Here is a 21,002-nt window from a genome sequence, read left to right as displayed (position 1 = left end):
CACAGTGGCAAGATGTGGAATAACCTTTCACAGGCTTCCTGCTTCTGATATAGTTAAACAATCTCTTGGGGTTTTTTTCCCACCCTGTGCTGTTTTCTCCATTTTGGCCTTTCCAATTTCTAGTTATTTAATGAATGAGTGAAGCAGGCAAAACGGTAAAACCCAATAAGTAACACATACAGCTACGCAAGGTGTATTGGTTTAATTTGATTTATTTTTATTTATACACTCATTTTATACACTTCCATCCTTTTCTCTGGATTCTCCTTGACACATTTAAAAAATACAGTTACAAACAACTCCGGGACTCTCCTTTTAGCAATAAGCATACATACATAACCTTGCAGCCAAAAACATTTATGAGCATTATCATCTCCCACCAAAATCTTCCCAATCCCTCAAAGCTAAGAGAAACAATTATGCCTCAAATTGTGTCCTGAAACAATCATGATTTTTTTCACCAAAACCTTAGCAGTTTTTGTTGGTTTTGTGCCCCCCGAATATCACTTTATGAAATTACCTTTCCTTGTTGAAAACATTCAAACAAACACATGAAATTTTGTATGGCTGAGGCTAATGTTATTTGAATCAGTCACTTACGTGAGAAAAATGAATCCTGCTATATTATTTAGTGTGAATTTTCACAACTGTCACACAAAGAGTGAAATTTCCACTTTCACATTGAAATATTAAAATTTTTAGGATTTTCATTTTCATTGTTCAACACATTTCTAGGCATGGGATAAATTTGAAGCCATAAACATCTCTCTCCTCTAAGAAATTAAATTCAGATCCTTGAGGAGGTCCCCGAATTTCCAGCAGGATAGACAATATGGTAATGACAAGTAGTGCAAATCCAAGGAATCATAGCAAACACCTTTGTTAACCCTACAATTAGTTCAGAAACAAAGCTTATTTCATAGGAATCCTTCTAAATCCTGCTTAATTCTAACAAACTAATATGCAATTCTCTGGATGTTTCTTCATCAGATCAATGATTTCACTGTATACTCGCTCAGAAGCTTCAAGACCCCAAATGAAATCAAAATGGGCCCAATCAGGAATATACTTTTCATACTGTAGATTTGTGATTTGTGGGAGTAATATTTTTATATCCTCCAGGTCCTCAAGCCAGTCCTCTCCACCATACCACAATGCAGTTGGAACTTTCATATCTTCTAACCTATACAAGGGGGCTTCAGTCTGGAAAACAAATTAAACACCTTTAAAAGTGAAAGCCTGTCAAGTAGTAAGTTTTAAACACAAAATATTCATCTGTGGCTTGATATCTGCCTGAAGTTCTGAGTGCATCCAGAAAGAAGGCAACTATTTCATTGTTAGATGTAGCTAGAACATCATTAAGTTCCATGGATTTCACTGGAAAGTCAATAGAAAAACAACAGCTGGACAGGGACAGTGGACAAACACCAAAGAATTTGCAGTGGTGAAAATATTTTGAGCAGAGTATTGAATAATTCAAATAAATCAACTAAGATGATATTTCCACTACAATCAGACAGAAATCCAGCTCTCCATGCAGCTAATATACCAATACACTTTATTCCCTCGCTAGAAATATTCTTGCTGTAGTACTCTGTTTATTTTTACTTTTAAGAGATCACAGATTTTTCTTACCTGGTTGGATTTAACTTCATTCTCCTCACTGCCATAATCAAAATATCTGAATTCTCCTGTTTTAAATGTCTAAGAAAGAAAAAATATACATATTTTAATATCCTTTATTATTTGTTCTGTCCCAAAGTATCCTGAAATGATCAAAATGAATAGTGGATTTTAAAAGAAACTTTAGAAATTAATTAGACATTGTTTCTATTAAAAAAGGAAACAGTAGGCAGCTTTTCAGAATGGAGACTGATATCATGATGTTGTTAAAATACTTGCTTGCTTCACTTTCAAAATTTAATTCCAGACTGATAAGGCAACCAACCAGAAGGGTTTTTAAAAGTCATGCAGCCCTAAGACTGAGTGCATCATTTCAATACTGGTCCACAGTTCGCATTCTGTGTTCATTCTTACATTGATCAGAATTATATTCTTTCTGAGATTCTATGCCCACTGATTTACTGGTACAAGAAGGTGTTTGCAGTTAAGCAAAGAACCAACAGAAATACAATAGATTTTTCAATATAACAATTAACCTTCTGTAAACCATAGCGTTAAAGTTGATGGTTGAGAACTCTTGGAGATTATCCAAGTTGATGCAGTTATAGTTGATAATGTAGTTGGATTAGGGAGATATAAAATATCCCTCTTCATGGCTTTGAGACATATGAAATAATTCTTTAATATCAGATAGGGAAATCCATTAGAATTTTGTCCATTGATTGACAGAATTTGAAAAACGACTCCACATCCATGAAACACAAAGGCTTACTTTCCATTCTGTACAAAGTAATCACTGTAATTTACAGCAAATAACTATGTTCATGAAACGATAGAAAGTTGACATAGGCAAAGACACCAAAATCGAGGAATGGGCAAATATATGGGGCAGTGTTCCCCACTCCTCAAAACACACATTATTAAAAGAAAATTACATTAAAATTATTTATCAATTTTCTCACTCCCCTTAGAATTAAACATATTTATGGTACAGGGATAGAGCAAATGCTAAAGAGAATGTAACAAAATAGGATGATTTCTCCATATATGGTGGAAGAGGCCAACAATTAAAACATTTTGGAAAACCATACGGGAAATCAGGATGTCAGCTGTCAGATAGCTCAAGTATTTTTATTAAGTTGTCCTGAAAACTCTGCATCTTATAAAAGCCAGAAATAACTGATCACTCATCTCCTAGTTGCCACTAAAAGTACTACAGCAAGATGGTGGAAGAGGAGTTACTGTCCTGAAACTACTGACTGGTATCAAAAAGTGTGGGGAATTCTGGTATTCATCAGTCAGGGCTCTACAAGGGAGAAGATACAAAGATCGGTACTTAGAAATCTGGTGGAACTTTTTGGCATATGCTGGAACAGGGTCATTCCCAGCCACCAAACCTGATAGTATTAAAAAAAAAAAAAAGTTCTTAAAGTAAGGGGAGAGAAACCCTTTCAACTATAGCCACAATTAAACTTTAAGGAAAAAAGAAAAAAGATTAATATCACAGAGTTTTGATACAAGAAGTAAAACAGGTTACATATCTAAATGTAAGAAAAACAGAAGTTTGGACCTAAACATACGGTAATGAAAGACTTTAACTGATATGGAAGACGAAGAATAGAAAAGCATCAACCACAACATGTGATCAATACTACAAGCTGAAGAAAGCGACTGGTAGCAAGTCTTGTTAATATAGCTTTAGGGACTTCCAAAGGCCAATTCATAATTGTGTATTTGTGTACATAATAAGTTTATTTAAGCTGTAAACAAGTTTTGTAAGATTTCTGTTATAAAAGAATGGATCTATTAATAATAAGGAAAGGAAAGGAAAGGAAATTTAGTCCATTGGAATGAGATTACTATTTTATCTTATTATCTATACATATATTTTGTTTTCATATTATAACAGTGAGTGTGCATGGTATTTTGTTTTGACCAAATAATTTATTCCAATATTTTGATAAATGTTTCTGTTAAAGTCTGTAATAACTTATTTTAGACCTTATTCTCCTCTCACACTGGTTTTCAGACCAATATGAACCCAGTTCATGCCACTCTGATCCATGTGTGAGAGCGTCTTCCCTGTGTGGCTCTCTCCAGGAAGATTCAGCCATCTCTGTGTCAATGTTTCCCTTCCTTTCCCTATAGAAGCCCCATCATGCATTGTTTGTGGAGGATGCTGGAAGGACTGGGCAAAGGAGTGGGTAGCCCAGTACCAGGGTAAGATGCATATCATCTCTCCTTCATTCCTAGGGGGTATCCTCTGAAAAACTGATATAGGCCCAGGCTGTATTAACTTTTTTGCTAAGCCATTCCCTCATATGGCCAATGAGAGTCCCTGAGAGCATGGTTATAATGAAGTCGCATTACAAGGGGGCTGAGGGGAATGGGGAAGTGTTCTACTGGGCACTGGAGGCTAAAACACAGGATGGAGACACGGGTTTGGGTGTGGCCAGGTAGCCTTTTCTGGGGAACAGGGCAAGTCTTGACTCCTGTATTGATCCCCCTACTCCTTCCCATGGGATGATACTGGGGAGATCTCCAGGAAAAATTCTTACAGAGGTTTCCTCCCCAAACAGCCAATGCTTTCAACAGCTCCAGCTCCCACCCCTCTTCTATCTCCTTTTCTCAGACCCCAACTAAATGGCCTTTCATTCAGCTTCCTACAATCAGTGGGTCTTCAAGGCAGCACAGCTGCTTCCCTGTGGCAGCTGACTGTAGAGGCTGGGCTAGGAAGGGAAGCACTGTTCTACCATTGATAGACTGTTGCTATCACTCCTGTTCCAGAAAGACATCAAAGGGAAGAAGCTGCTTCCCCACACAGGTCAGCTACAGTGCTCAGCTGTGCAAGAGAAAACAGGTGTGATGCTTTGAGCAGCCTCTGGCTATAGGAAGCCTCATTAAAGCTGCATTAAAACTCTTATGTCATATCCTGACTGAAGAGGTTAATTTTAAGCACATGAATAGTTTTACTGAAGTAAAGACACACACTTTTAAAAAATCATATTCTTTTACCATGGACTGCCTTTCCTAGTGTAAAGATATGTTATGTAATTCACCAATCCATCACCCCCTCTCCTTATTCATATCTCACCTAATGACTCACCTCTGCCATGAAGTCTATGGAATGTGATCTGATTCATGTACTAAAGTGAAACTTTTGGCATGGCTACACTTGCAGGTGTAGAGCGCTGTGAGTTAAACCAGCCCTCAGAGAGCGCAGTAGGGAAAGCACTGCAGTGTGTCCACACTGTCAGATTCAAGTGCACTGGCATGGCCACATTAGCAGCTCTTGCAATGCCACAGAGCTGTGAATTGTGGTAGCTATCCCAGCATGCAAGCAGCTGCAATGTGCTTTTCAAATGGAGGGGAGGGAAATGGGGTGGAGTGTGACAGGGAGTGTGTTGTGTGTATGTGGGGGGAGAGAGAGGGGGTTTGGGGGTGGCTGCGAGCATCTCAGCATGCTGTCTTGTAAGTTCTGACAGCAGCAGACTCCCCTCCACCACGCCTCTCTCTCAAACACTCACAGAAAGCAACATTCCACACTAATGGTTGCTTTGTCCTGGAGCAGATAAGCAGCTGGCTGTCAGAAACGGAGCTTTGAAAGGGCATATCCACATTCCTACAGCTGAGTTCAAAACAATGACAGGAGTGGCCACTTGACTTAAGGGGATTATGGGATTTTTTCCGGAGGCCGATCAGAGCGCAGTAATGCAACACCTAGCTCACACTGACATCGGGGCTTTTCAGCCGAGGCACAGCAAGCGTTATGCTTCTCGTGGAGGTGGATTAACAGGAGCGCTCCACCTGCAGAGTCCAGGTACGCTACGTGCCTTGCCAGTGTGGACGGGTCGTGAATTAGGGCACCTGAGGCTGCTTTAATGCGCTCTAACTTGCAAGTGTAGCCAAGCCCTTAAGAAGGAGTCCTGCTCACTAAGGTGATCACATGAACTAACTGAGGCCCCAATCCTGCAAACACTTGTACAGGAATATCAGTCTCCACGTGATTTAATTTATGAAACCCTGTCCAAATCCACCTGCTCCTTTTGTGCCCCTTTTTTGTTATGTGATGTATAAACTGAAGATGGTAAATGCCTTCCAGCAGAGACCCAGCTAGTTATCTGTTTGCAAGGTACCCACTTCACCTTCAGTAAGTAAGAAAAATAAGCCATACACTGTGTAGAGCAGGGGACTAATGGTGCACTTCCTGCGTAGATGAAGGCAAAAGGCTGAAGATCTCATGCTTCATAACATACCCAAGTTGTGTAATCTACTGCACACATGGCAACAAACTATTCATGCACATCCTTGTCAGGGTTCCTTCCCCACTCTGAACTCTAGGGTACAGATGTGGGGACCCGCATGAAAGACCCCCTAAGCTTATTCTTACCAGCTTAGGTTAAAAACTTCCCCAAGGTACAAACTTTGCCTTGGCCTTGAACAGTATGCTGCCACCACCAAGCGTTTTAAACAAAGAACAGGGAAAGAGACCACTTGGAGACATCTTTCCCCAAAATATCCCCCCAAGCCCTACACCTCCTTTCCTGGGGAAGGCTTGATAATAATCCTCACCAATTTGTACCGGTGAACACATACCCAAACCCTTGGATCTTAAGAACAATGAAAAAGCAATCAGGTTCTTAAAAGAAGAATTTTAATTAAAGAAAAGGTAAAAGAATCACCTCTGTGAAATCAGAATGGAAAATACTTTACAGGGTATTCAGATTCAAAACACAGAGGATCCCCCTCTGGCAAAACCTTAAAGTTACAGAAAACAGGAATAAACCTCCCTCTTAACATGGGGAAAATTCACATAAAACAAAAGATAAACTAATCCACCTTGCCTGGCTTACCTATACTGGTTGCAATATTGGAGATTTGGAGTAGGATGGGTTGGAGAAGATGGATTTCTGTCTGGCCTCTCTCAGTCCCAAGAGAGAACAAAATATAAACAAAGAGCACAAACAAAAGCCTGTCCTCTCTGCTCCCCACAAGCTCCAAAAAATATCAAATGTCCAAGTCCAGAAGTCTCTTTATGGCTGTGTCTAGACTAGCATTTTATGTCAAATTACTCACCGGTGCAGCCACACAAGTGGTAGCCATGGTGGAAAATTTAGTATTTTGATCTTTGCACATTTTCTTTTTCAAATTCTAATGAAAGAGAACATTAAGTTTAAGGGGGTGGTTTATGTTGTGTATGATGATAGTGATTTATGATTATATGGCAATGATATCTGAACTCAGTGTCAGAGTTAATAAAATTGCACATTATTTTGCATGAATAAATCTCAACACCAGTGCTAGGGCAAAACAAAACAAGGATCTGAGATGTAAAATTTCAGGTAGTTCTCTCTCTTTCATGAATAAATCCGAATTCAAGTATGATCAGACAGGACCCATGAGAATATAAAATATCAGAATTGGCTGCATAATATTTAAATATAAGCAGTGAATTAAAGCCATTTTATATTTCAGAAACTCTACCTGGCCCCAATGGAGCACAGTTTTTACAGACATTGAATCTGGAAAGCGTGACAGGTAGATATCAATGCGACTCAGCAAGAAAACATTTTAGACATTTATCTTCTGACAGAAATGGATGGAGTTCAATTCATCTTAAACTAAATACCATTCAGTGCAATAACTACAGAAGGTGAAAATATCTGTACTTTAGAAAGTCTTACTGAAAGGGACCTGGAATACTGCCACTAACAAACAAAAACTGGATTCATTTCCAAGAACGGAGCTAACTTTTTTAAATGAACATTTTCACTTTACAGAGCAACAGCCGTGTTAGTCTGTATTCACAAAAAGAAAAGGAGTACTTGTGGCACCTTAGCGACTAACCAATTTATTTGAGCATAAGCTTTTGTGAGCTACAGCTCACTTCATCCTTGATCATCATACACATTGTAAGGAGAGTGATCACTTTAGATAAGCTATTACCAGCAGGAGAGAAGGGTGGGGGGAGAGAAAACCTTTTGTAGTGATAAACACCCATTTTTTCATGGTTTGTGTGTACAAAAACATCTTCTGTATTTTCCACAGTATGCATCCGATGAAGTGAGCTGTAGCTCACGAAAGCTTATGCTCAGATAAATTGGTTAGTCTCTAAGGTGCCACAAGTACTCATTTTCACTTTAGTTCTACAAAAATGTAACTATATTCAGCACTGTTCAGATATATGTAATGAACTCCACTATGACAGAAGTTTTGCAAATCATTCAGTGAGACTGACAATTTTCAAGTAAATCTGAACTAAGTTATGGATCCATATGGTTTTCTAAACCAGAAAAAACATAGTAACTTCAGCTCAGTTTCCCTCTGAGTAAGGTTGTTCCTTTATGATTGTAACAACATTTTGACTTTCATGACAAAACCATGACTTAAGGTTTCTATAACAAATCCTGGAATCCTGGCCAGCCTCTGTTTAGCAATACTCTTCCATAATTTGTTACAAATCTGAGTCTGATTCTGTCCCACTTGCTCGCATTGAGTAGACCCTTACACGGTGGGTAGTCTCATGAAGTACTCCACAGTTAAAATAAGGGTGGCAGAATCTGGCACTGTATGTCCAGCGCCGTGGAATATGGCGAATAATCAGAGGATTTTAGTGGTTTTAAACTGTTTGCTCATTTTTATTGGCATGCTTTGAATAACTTTTACTGCAAAATCAAGGACATTTTGCTTAATGTGATCCTGTGAGTCTTTTCATTTTGTCTTTGTGACTTTTGCAGGGTTTTACAGAGCCATGCCTTTTCCAAGCTTTTGCCATGCCAAACAACGAATATTAACTTTTTCAACCTTATAATCCATGAGGAATGAAAACCTCAGTTTCCAGTTAGACCCATTTACCCAAACTCCAGTCATGCAAAATATTTCAAACTGACAAGATGGCAACACCTCTGTGAAACTGGTGATCAGGGCACTTCTAGAGATTTAGATAAAGTATAGATTACAGATGGATGACACTAAGGTCATGTCTACACTAGAGAGCTTACAGAGGTGCTGCTGTAAGGTCTCCCCTATAGCCGCTCTATGCTGACAGGAGAGAGCTCTCCCGTCAACATAATAAAATCACCCTGAACGAGTGGTGGTAGCTATGTCTGCAGGAGAGCGTCTCCTGCTGATATAGTACTGTCCACACTGGTGCTTCTGTCAGTGTAACTTATGTCACTGTGGTGGGGTGGCTGCCTCACACAGGCAGGAGAAGGATTAAGGCAGCCTTCGAGAGGCTGCGCAGAACCCTGCCAATCAGGAAAAGGTTTATTGGGAAAGCCAATTAGGAGAAGGCTTTCTGGAGCCCATATACAAAGGGCTGCTCAGCAGAGCAAGGGGCAGTCTCTTCTTGGAGGGCAAAGGGGAAGGACTGTCTGCCAAGGAGCACTGGAGATACCCTGCCCAGCACTGCAGTAGCGGAGCAATAGGAGATCTCTTGGCTGACCATGACCAGACTGAGGCCCTGAAGCCAGGGCAGGGAAGGTCCTAGGGCTATGGGGGAAGTAGCCCAGGGAAAGCAGGCAGCAGGAATAGGAGGAGGGGTAGTAAGTGGCAGCCAGCTATAGGGTCTCTGGGCCGGGACCCAGAGTAGTGGGTGGGCCTGAGTCCCTCCTCCATTTATCCCTACTTGCCAATGAGTAGAGTGGCCTAAATCCAGAATGCAGTTTGCCCCTAAAGCCAGGGGCTAGACTAGAGACTGCAGTTGGCCATTGAGGCAAGTGGAAGGACTGAGGACTGCCTGTCCCCCAAAAGTGGAGAGACAGCAGGCTGGGGCATAGCTGGAGGGTTGTGCCCTGAAGAGGACACTGCAGTCTGGAAGAGGTGCAGATCCAGATGGTGCAGACAGTGGAGGAAGTGGAAGTAATGGTGAGTGAGATACTGCTAGTAAAAGGTGCCCTGGTAGTCCAAAAGAGCTAATTTCCAGTATGATCAGCAGGAGGCGCCGCGACAGTGGGTCTGCACCTCTACAGTCGCTCAGGGGGGCATTTATTCACACCCCTAAGTGACATAAGTTATACCGACAAAAGTGCTAGTGTAGACACAGAGTTTGCAACTAGAACCTCTCAAACTATCGTTTGGGTTCACAGAGCTTTTTTTTTTGGGGGGGGGGGGGGGGGGCGGGGGCGGGAAGCGGGTCCTGTTAATATAACTTGTTTTGTAAGCGTGATTTAATTAAGTCAAATAGTCTAGCTAAAGGGAAAAGGGCAGCTAGTGTAATGTGTTAGAGAAGTATCTCAGCCTCTATGATACTCAAAGCTAGGGTGGCACAAGCCTGTGTCCTACTTACATCTGCATTTTTCATCCACGTCATCCCTGTTCTATCTAGGTATCCTACCAAGAGAAAAAAGCAATCATTCTGTTTGAAATGTCACCAATCAACATTCCTCCCTGGCTGACGCTGCATTGGTAAGTGATAATTATACTTCAATTTGTCTGTAGGAGAGGAAATGCTGGGCTCTTCTGCAGCCACATTTATTCTGGAAATACTTGTGCAAAGAGATTGGTTCTACACAGATGCCTCAGGCCTTGCCTACAGCAGAGAGATCTGTACATGTTAACTTGGTGTAGTTTCTGGCATTAGTCACAGCCCTGAGCCAGGAATACGTCACCAGCTGCACCTTCCCCACATGCATTGTGATTTGGAGACACTGCTCTTGGTCTTAATTCCTTCCCTGCTTCCTCTTTGCTCTGGGGCAGGGGCAGGATGGGAGAAGAATTGTAGTTTGCTGCTGGCCTATACCATCACTAGAAATAGATAATTTTCATATCATAGAAAAGGCTTGAACTATACTCTAACTCAGTGAGATTTGTAAAAATGTAAACTAGGACCTTGAAATAGACCTAGAATTAGACAGGGAGTCAGTGGAAGTTGCATCTACACTAGACTTTTTTACATCTCACCAGCTAGCAGAATTAACAGGAGTGGTAGCGTAGATAGGGTACTGGTATTTTTTACCACTGAGTCTACCAAACCTGTTCAAAGCAGGTCTAGATGACAGAAGTAAAAATGCTTGAGTGAGATGCAGCAGTTACGCTCATGTTCTTTTGCAGGTTGGCTGCTACGTACTACTGAGTGTGTACGTGTGTGTTTTTAAAGCGCTATATGGCTATACATTGGGTGTATGTTGTACTTAGATTATTTTTTCTTTTCCCTCTCTATTTTTCCTGATGCCCTCACAGTTGTTTCATGCTGGAATGTGAACCCAATAATGTCAGAGTTCAAAAAGAACTTTCAAACCTACAAAGTTCAAGTGGTTTCAGAACAACAAAGTGATTCTGCCTATGTTCAGTAAAAGATTTTGGACTGAGTATTGCATTATGTTCACACAGTGCATTTGAATTCAGAGACTAATACTTCAAGATATTAAGGGCCTCGTTTTCCACTGCCTTGTGCTTACTGTAATCATTTACTCCTGCCTGAAGTGAGGGCAAAACAAATGGACCGGCCCATCCTACAACATCCCAGCCAACCTGCACTCCCTCATCTGCCACACACAAACTTTAGGAGGCAGTGTCAACATGTTAGCCTACACGAGGATCCCACTGGTCATGAAAAGAGGCCAATTTTGCTGTTAGAAATTAATTATCCATGCATACGTGGCCAAACAAAAGTTAGTTCATTTTAAATCACTAAACCCATACCGTATTTAGACTCTTTTCATTAAAACCCCCGAAGATAGAAAAGACCAAGGAACAAAGCTTCTGAAATACTCTGTAGTGGCACACCTGAACAGTAAATTTGCTCAATCTCTCTCTTCACAGACAACTTTTTCTTGCCGAGAATAGTCTGTAAAAACGCAAAGACATTACTCACTGTGATGAAGTGGAGGGTTTTCATGGTTTTTTCCCAACGGTTTACATGCAGTTGGGGTGGGACGCAGTTTCCCTGGTTGTTACTGGTTTAACGAGGTGATAGGAGAGAGAGTTTGTCACAGAGGACCTGCGACGGAACTTGGGACCCCGACCAATGGCCTGGAGAATGGATACCCCAGCGACTGGTGACTGGGAGGCCCAGCTTGGGAGTCGCAACCAGTTCTGGCCAGTGGGAGGACAATGTTGCTGCAAAGAGTTGACCCCAGTGACCTGACCGGCCGGTTCCAGCCAGAGGGGACAGAGGACAGCAGAGAGGAGAGGAGGCCCAGGCAACCCTGTTTACCTGGACAGAAGACAATGGACAGAGGCGAGGCTTGGGGGAGGTGATATCAGATGCCGAGCTGGGAAGCAGGGGGACTCGGATCTGGAGAGAGGGAGCAGGTAGAGCCCACCTGGATGCAGGGGAGACTTAGATGTGCTGTGCTGAGGGACGCAGTGAGTCTGTGACACTCACTATGGTTTATATACTCCTAGTACTCACCGTAGCAGGGAGTGGGAGTGCTCAGTGGTGTGGAGGAGCATGGCTTCATGTGCAGGAAAGCACAATGCTACAGATTCCAGGACTGTAGATTTTCCCCTTAGCTCCTTCCTCCCTGGCAGTGTTCTAATAAAATACTCTGCAAAGAGTTGCAGCAGTAGGGGACTGATAAAAGCCATGGAGTGGGAGGTATCAGTGATGGACAGAAATAAACAATTTAATTTCTTTTATACACGGAGCACAGAGATCCTTAAATCTCCTTTTGAGTCACAATTTTAGTTCATTCATTTTAAAATAGTCCAGGAGATTTCTCCTCCCTCAAGACTCCTCTGAACAATGAAGTTATTCTACGAAGCCTCTAAGACCAACCCACCCTGACACATGACAATGAAAGTGTTGCATTCTTCTCACACTGAATAAGAACTTTCTTAGAAATAAGGAAAATGGTATAATTCCTAAATTTTCTCTCTCCTGCTTTATATCCTTCACCGTAGAACCTCTGCTAAAACCTTTCCAAGCCCCCTCCTGCCCTGTTTCCTGTTACAGATTTAAAGAAACAGTATACATCTTCACACAACCTATGATGAGTAAAATATAAAACAAAACAAACAAAGTGCAAGATCTGCCAAAAAATGATTGAAGAATGAATCATGCAAGCTACAGAGAGCAAAAGATCTTCTTCAGGTCTGGGAAAGGTAATCTGACCTGACCTGAAGAAGAGCTCTGTGTAGCTCAAAAACTGGTCTCTTCAGTTGCACTTCAATGCACTTTCAACACAGCAGCCTTAATAATCAATGATAAAGAGAGAGATGAAGATATTCATTCTCTACCCTAAACAAAGATTATGGAAACTCAACGGTCATGACCTTGAATAAGTTATCATATTTTCATATTTGTTCTTGACTGAAAATGTGAGCATCATACATCCTCTGGGAAATTAAGAACCTTTCAGGGAGTTCTCATATTACTAGATCCTTAAGTGCTAACTTCGTGTCACTAGCAATTAAAGCTTTACCAGCTAAAGTGCACACAAGCACAGTGCTTCCCCGCTTTCAGATCTTACCATGCCTTACCCATTGGTTGTGATGCCTACAGAAAACTGCCATCTGCAAGGCAGATAGCTAGTTGATATCACTGTTATTTATTAGTGCTAGTGCATCTAATTATATCTATGAATGGTACACACAAGTAGGATAGCTAAAACATATTGTTGTTGTCACCCAGTCCTCTTTCCCTCATCACTTGTTTATTTCACCCTCCTGTTACATCTTATCTTTTAAGTTATAAGCTTTTGGGGAAGGAACTGTCACTTACTATATACAGCAGATAATATAGTAAGGCTCTAATTCTGATGACAACAATTTGATTTCTCTTACCGTACCCAAGATGGTACCCTGAGAATAGCCAACGTAATACAGTTTCTCTTGCCCAGTTTTCTGCAGAATAAAGTTTATTATGGCAGGAAGGTCATGTGTGGCCATTTCGTGAAAACTGCAACATAAAACGAAATTGGATACATTAAGAAGTTATAATTACTGCCCGTGGGTGCAGAATGCAGCATTTTTGAATCACAGACACAGCAAATCTCACTGATCATTTCAGCCACCATGGGATTTAAATCTTTGTCTCTTTATGTAGTAAAGATACCTTTTCACTTTTACTTTTAAAACTTTGACATATTTGGGCTGGTCTTCGTTAGGAAAATATGGTGTGATCTTAGCATGTGTTAAAATCATACTGAAGACAAGGCAGTTGTAGTTTTAACCTGTGTCATCAAGTCAAGGTAAGCCCTAGGCTTGAGTAATGCTTGGACATAAGGAGAGCTGGTTGGAGAGGGGTATGATGTTCACTGGATTTAACAATTGGTTGGGGTGTTGCATATGCTGTTTACAATGGCATTCTAGCAAGATTAGATTATTTTTGGAATTGGTTTGGGGTAGGATCCATAAAGGGACTTAACCATTACATTGCTCAGCATCACACCATCTAACTTTTAGGCACCTAGAAAAACACTGCAATCCACAAAGTCAAGTTAGTTACCTAGGCTCTCTATACAATGAATGGTGAGAGATATCTAAGAATGCAATCCACAACAACCAGCACGGTAGGTGGGGGGCCTGCCTAAGGTAGATAATGGGAGACACCAATGACAGAAATGTGTGCTAAGCTTGGCTCCTTTCTTGGAGATAGGTGTGTAAGTCCAGGATGCAGAGAAGTGCCCTTCTCTGCTTAGTGAGCCACAAACTTTAATTCACTGCCTGGAGTCAGACGGAACCCAAGGCATTTCTTGAGGGAATGAAAAAGGATTCCTACCTCGCACCACAAAAAACAGCCAGAAGAAAAGGTGATGGTGGTGCCCACATTCCAACTTTTAGCCTAGTGGTTAGAACCTGGGATATGGGAGAACCAGGTTCAATTCCTCCCTCACTGCCAAAAAATTTGAAGAGGCGACTCCCACCTCCCAGGAGGGCTCTCTAAATCCCACTGAGATATGGGATATTCTGACATGGGGCCTCAGTCTCTGCTGTTGAAGCTGTTCCACTGTGGATAAATAATGAAAGAGTGACTGGAGCAGAGGAACTAGACTCAAGTTCTCTGGCCTCCCAGGTGGTGCCCTAATCCCAAACAATGTACCCCACAAGGCTAGGAGGATCACAGCCATCACTCCCAAGAGGAAACGAAGGATGGTGGTTGTCAGTGACTCCCTTCTGAGGGAGACAGAGGCATCCATCTTCTGTTCTGACCTGGCATACCAGGAGGTGCGCTGCCTCACATGGGCCTATATCCGAAACATTACAGAAGGATTGTGGAGGATCATCAGGCCCTCTGACTACTACCCCATGCTGATCATTCATGTGGGCACTAATGATACTGCAAGGTATGACCCCGAGCGGATCAGCAGTGACTACAGGGCTCTGGGAGTGAGCGTAAAGGAGCTGAGGGCACAGATAGCGTTCTCATCAATCCTTCCAGTCAAGGGTTGGGGCCCAGAAAGACACAGACACATCCTGGAGGTGAAAAACATGGCTGTGCACATGGTGACACCAGAAGGGCTTCAGCTTCCTCAGACATGGGATGCTGTCTGAGAAGAGGGACTACTGAGAAGAGATGGGATCCACCTATCACGGGAGGGGGAAGAGTATCTTTGGATACAGTTGGCTAACCTACGGAGGTGGGTTTTAAACTAGGTTCAACAGGGGCAGGAGACAAAAACCCATAGGTAAGTCCAAAACACGGAGACCTGGGTGAAAGGTAGGAATCTGTTGGGAGGAAGGTGTGACACTGCACCACGTATTCTTCAGTGATATTATTATGACAATCAATGTAGTTTATGCATGATAAGTCATGTGAGGTGCCACTGGAAAGGTTATTTACTGAATATGATTATCCTATTTGTATGTATGTATCATTTTTGTATCTGAAGTTAGGAATATTGACTATATATTTGTATTACAAATGTGTTTACACCTGGGGAACGCCCACTAGGCAAAAGGCTCTCTGTCTAGATGGTTGGCTGGGAAGGGCCCATTCAAGTTAATGAACCACTAGGGAGAGCAACAGGCCTTAGAAGAAGCTTATTTCCCACGTGGGGGCTTTCCTGAGGATGCTACAAATAGCCTCCGACTCATGACTGCTGTGACACTACAGGGACATGTCACCAGATCACCTGGTGCTGGACTCCATTTTGGGATAACAGTGTTTTTCCACTCACTGGCGTGGGAACCATGCTTTGAAACAAAGGATTCTGGCCATATGCAAAAGCTATTTAAGGCAGGGGAGTGACATTGTGGTTCTTCACTGACTCCCCACACAAAGAGACTCCTGGAAACACCTGAGAAACAAAGAATGAACTGGGGAAGTGCTGGACCCAGGCTAAAGGGATGTTTAGCCTGTGAATGGAACACCTGGGGTTTCTAAATCAGTGCAGCTTGCCCCTTAAGAATCTGCAGCCTTTCTGTATCATCACTTAGGGTGAGGATCTGCTATTCATATCTAATGTCTTTAGTATATTAAGCTTACTTTGTGTGTTTTGTTTATTTGCTAGGTAATCTGCTTTGATCTGTTTGCTATCCCTTATAATCACTTAAAATAGATCTTTTGTAGTTAATAAACTTGTTTTTGCTTTATCTAAAACCAGTGTGTGGGAGGGAGGGGGCAAATTTCATGAGTTTATGCTGTACAATTCCCTGTGCAGCGCAAGACAGTATAATTTTGGGCTTACACTCCCGAGGGGGGTGCATGCCTGAGTAGCTGGGAAGTTCCTTAGCTGAGCCTTCCCATGCAGAACTGATCACAGCATCTGCATGCAACTGCAGCTGGATGTGTCCCTACCTATGTGTGTGCTGGTGAAAGTGCAGGCTGGACAGAGCAGTACAGTGTAAAGGGAGCCCAGGATGGTGGGTCAGGGAGGCTCAGGGGTACCCCAGTTCCAGGTGGCACCCCGGGGGGAACGCATTACGGATAGAACATGTGCAATCACAGCAGGAACAAAGAAGAGACAAGAGGGAATAGAGAGGGGAAACGTAATTAATGTCTTAGATATCTATACACTAATAGAAGTAGTATGGGAAAAAAACAGGAAGAACTAGAAATTCTAGTGAATAATCACAATTACAATATAATTGACATCACAGAAACTTGGTGGGATAATTCACATGATTAGAATATTGGTATAGAAGGGCACAGCTTGTTTAGGAAGGTCAGGCAAGGGAAAAAAGAAGAGATGTTGCCTTGTACATTGGAGATGTGTACACCTGCACTGAAATTGAGTTAGAAGGGGAGGCAGACTGATGTCTTAGTAGAGGTCTACTGTAGACCCCTTGTACAGGAAGAAGAGCTGGATGAGGCTTTTTTTAAACAACTAAAAAAAAAATCATACAAAACTCAGGACTTGGTGGTGATGGGGGACATCAACTACCCAGGCATTGGTTGGGAAAATAATACAGCAGGGCACAGATTATCCAACAAGTTCTTGGAATGCACTGAAAACCACTCTTTTATTACAGAAGGCAGAGAAAGCAACTAGGGGAGAGGCTGTTCTAGATTTGATTCTGACAAACAGGGAGAAACTGGTTGAGAATTTGAAGATGGAAGGCAGTTTGGGTGAAAGTGATCATGATTTGATGAGTTCATGATTCCGAGGAATGGTAGGAAGGAAAACAGCAGAATAAAGACAATGAACTTTAAGAAGGCAGACTGTAGCAAACTCAGAGAATTGGGAGGCAAGATCCGGTGGGAAGCAAGTCTAAGGGAGGGAAAAAAAGAGGTAGGAGTGTTGGCAGTTTTTTAAAAAGAAACATTATTAAGAGCACAAAAGCAAAAATTATGCCAATGTGTACAAAAGATTGGAATAATAGATTATTAGGGTTGGAAGAGACCTCAGAAGGTCATCTAGTCCAATCCCCTGCTCAAAGCAGAACCAACACCAATTAAATCATCTCAGCCAAAGCTTTGTCAAGCCGGGCCTTAAAAACCTCTAAGGATGGAGATTCTACCACCTCCCTAGGTAACCCATTCCTGTGCTTCACCACCCTCCTAGTGAAATAGTATTTCCTAATATCCAACCTAGACCTCCCACACTGCAACTTGAGACCATTGCTTCCTGTTCTGTCATCTGCCACCACTGAGAACAGCCTATCTCCATTCTCTTTAGAACCCCACTTCAGGCAGTTGAAGGCTGCTATCAAATCCCCCCTCACTCTTCTCTTCTGCAGACTAAATAACCCCAGTTCCCTCAGCCTCTCCTCGTAAGTCATGTGCCCCAGCCCCTTAATCATTTTCGTTGCCCTCCGCTGGACTACCTCCAATTTGTTCACATCCCTTCTATAATGGGGGGACCAAAACTAGACGCAATACTCGAGCTGTGGCCTCACCAGTGCCGAACAGAGGGGAATAATCACTTTCTTTATCTGCTGGCAATGCTCCTACTAATGCAGCCCAACATGCTGTTAGCCTTCTTGACAACAAGGGGCACACTGCTGACTCATATCCAGCTTCACATCCACTGTAATCCCAAGGTCCTTTTCTGCAGAACTGCTGCTTAGCCAGTCGGTCCCCAGCCTGTAGCGGTGCACGGGATTCTTCCTTCCTAAGTGCAGGACTCTGCACTTATTGTTGTTGAACCTCATCAGATTTCTTTTGGCCCAATCCTCCAATTTGTCTAGGTCACTCTGGATCCTAACCCTACCCTCCAACATATCTACCTCTCCCCACAGCTTAGCGTCATCTTGCTGAGGGTGCAATTAATCCCATCATCCAGATCATTGATAAAGATGTTGAACAAAACCGGCCCCAGGACCGGAAGCATGGTAAGAAACCACCTTGGCTTAACCAGGAGATCTTCAGTGACCTGAATAAAATAAAGCATAATAAGCACATAGGGACAAAATTAGAAAGACCAAGGCAAAAAATGAGATTAAAACTAGCTAGGGACTTAAAAGGTAACAATAAAACATTTTACAAATACATGAGAAGCAAGAAGACGACCAAAGATAAAGTAGGCCCATTACTCAGAGACGAGGGAAAGACAATAAGAGAAAACGCAGCAATGGCGGAAGTGTTAATGCCTTTTTTATTTCAGTTTTCACCAAAAAAAGTTAGCAGTGTTTGGACGACTAACATAGTGAACGTCAGTGTAAATGGGACAGAATCTGAGGCTAAAATAGGAAAAGAACAAGTTAAGAATTTCTTAGACAAATTAGATGTCTTCAAGTTGGCAGGGCCTGATGAAATACATTCTGAGAATACTTCAGGAACTGGCTGAAGAGATCTTTAAACCATTAGTGATTATCTTTGAGAACTTATGGAGAACAGAAGACTGGAAAAGGGCAAACATAGTACATATCTATAAAAAGGACAACCCAGGGAATTATAGACCAGTCAGTTTAACTTCAGTATCAAGAAATGTAATGGAGCAAATAATCAAACAATTAATTTGTAAGCACCTAGAAGATAAAAAGATGATAAGCACCAGTCAACATGGATTTGTCAAGAGCAAATCCTGTCAAACCAACCTAACATCTTTCTTTTACAGGGTAACAAACCTTGTGGATATGGGGAAGCAGTAGATGAAATAGGTCTTGACTGTAGTAACTTTTTTTTTGGAAAACTGTACTCGAAGAGTAGTTATCAATGGTTCACAATGAAGCTGAAAGGGCATTGTGACACTACACCCCACATTCGTAATAGTAATTTTGTACAAGATGGGTCATGTAAGGCGTCATTGGAAAAGTTATGATTTGCTGAATATAATTATCCTATTTGTATGCATGTATCATTTTTGTATTTGAAGTTATAAATATTGACTATGGATCTGCATTTCACTGTGGGCTTACTCTGGAAAACACTCACAGCCAGCCTTTCAGGCACTACAATGAAGAAGCCAGATTGCTGATGAGCCAGTAGCACTAAAACAATGGGCTGTGGAATAGCTTAACCTTCCTGTGGACATTTCAGCCAGCCTGTAAGTAATGGCTGCTATGACTCTGCAAGGGCACATGACCAGGCATGACTCTGGACTCCATTTTGGGACGCCAGTATTTTTCCACAAACTGGTCTGGGAAACAAGTTTGAAACAAAGGGCTCCCTTTGCAAAAGCTATATAAGGCAGGAAGTAATATCTGTTGTTCTTGATTCCCCCACAACTCGACACCAGAGAAGCTCCGAAAGAAAAAGACTTGGAACCGGGAAGGGGATCCCAAGCTGCAAAGCAAATGCAGCTTGTCCCTTAAGAATCTGCAAGCCTGCTTGTATCATCAGCCAGGGTGAGAATCTGCTAATTCATATCTTATCTTTCTACTATTTTAGGCTTAGTTTTCAGTTTTGTTTATTTACTAGGTAAATTGCTTTAATCTGTTTGCTATCACTTAAAATCTATCTTTTTGTAGTTAATAAACTTATTTAATATTTTAACCTAAATCAGTGTGCCTTTAAGTGAAGCGTCTGGGGAAAAAATCTCAGCTTGGTTACCACAAGTGTGCATATTCCTTTCCACATAGAGGGAGGGGCAGACATATTAATAAGCTTACACTGTACAAATCCCTGTGCAGTGCAAGATGATATCATTTTGGGTTTATACCCCGGGGGGTGGAGGTGCCTGGGAGCTGGGAAACTGGCTGGGGTCAGCTGTTTGTACTTGGGTGGCTTAGGTAAAGCACTCTCAGGTAGCTCAGGTTGGGTGTATAGCACCATCTGCTGTCGTGGGAAGTGAGCTGTAGCTCACGAAAGCTTGTGCTCAAATAAATTTGTTAGTCTCTAAGGTGCCACAAGTACTCCTTTTCTTTTAACAGGGCCTCGGCAAGTCTGGCTGTGTCTCCAACCAAGGAAGCAGTGTGAGCAGGGCCAGTCCAACTGAGTGGTTAGAGAGGCGCAGCGGTTTCTCACAGCTCCCAGACTGCACCCCAGGGGTGACAATCCATCACAGACATATCAAGCGAGGTCCTGCAGGGATCTGTCCTGGGTCCAGTTCTATTCAATATGTGCAGAAATTATTTGGATAACGGGCATCGAGAGTGCACTTATAAAGTTTGTGGAGGATATCAAGCTGGGAGAGGTTGCAAGCACTTTGGAGGACAGGAGTAGAATTCAAAATGATCTTGACAAACTGGAGAAATGGTCTAAAATAAATAGGATGAAATTAAATAGAGACTAAGGCAAAGTACTACACTTTGGAAGGAATACTCAATTGCACAAAAGCAAAATGAGAAATGACTGCCTAGGAAGGAGTGCAGCAGAAAAGGATCTGGGAGTGATTGTGGATCACAAACTAAATAAGAGTCAACAATGTAATTCTGTTGCAAAAAGAGCAAACGCCATTCTGGGATGTATTAGCAGGAGTGTTGTAAACAATACATGAGAAATAATTCTTCCATTCTGCTTGGCACTGATAAGGCATTAACTGGAGTATTGTGTCCAGTTCTGGGCAACAAAAATGATTTAAGGACAAGAAAATGTGACCTAGGACAGGATGGGAAACCCTTTTTCTATCAAGGGCCATTGACCCACAGGAAAAAAAAAAATCAATCACAGG

At 42.0% G+C, this 21,002-nt stretch overlaps 1 protein-coding gene across 1 annotated transcript in view; it reads right to left on the bottom strand.

Moving 5' to 3' along the window:
- Window positions 1–204: 204 nt before the first annotated feature.
- The window catches only part of LOC122461343 (lipase member M-like), a 30,421-nt gene continuing 9,623 nt past the window's right edge, over window positions 205–21,002 (bottom strand). Inside the window, exons 3-5 of the mRNA XM_043550754.1 lie at window positions 13,351–13,465; window positions 1,636–1,704; window positions 205–1,203 (exon numbers count right to left, since the gene is read on the bottom strand). Of these exons, the coding sequence (XP_043406689.1) occupies window positions 949–1,203; window positions 1,636–1,704; window positions 13,351–13,465 (439 nt within the window). The 3' untranslated portion in view covers window positions 205–948. The remainder of the gene's footprint in view (window positions 1,204–1,635; window positions 1,705–13,350; window positions 13,466–21,002) is intronic.

Source organism: Chelonia mydas, chromosome 7 (genome assembly GCF_015237465.2).
Source record: "Chelonia mydas isolate rCheMyd1 chromosome 7, rCheMyd1.pri.v2, whole genome shotgun sequence".
In the NCBI taxonomy this organism is placed as follows: Eukaryota; Metazoa; Chordata; order Testudines; family Cheloniidae; genus Chelonia; species Chelonia mydas.
The sequence above is the reverse complement of the archived record's forward strand: the minus strand, read 5'-3'. Positions and strand labels throughout refer to the sequence as shown.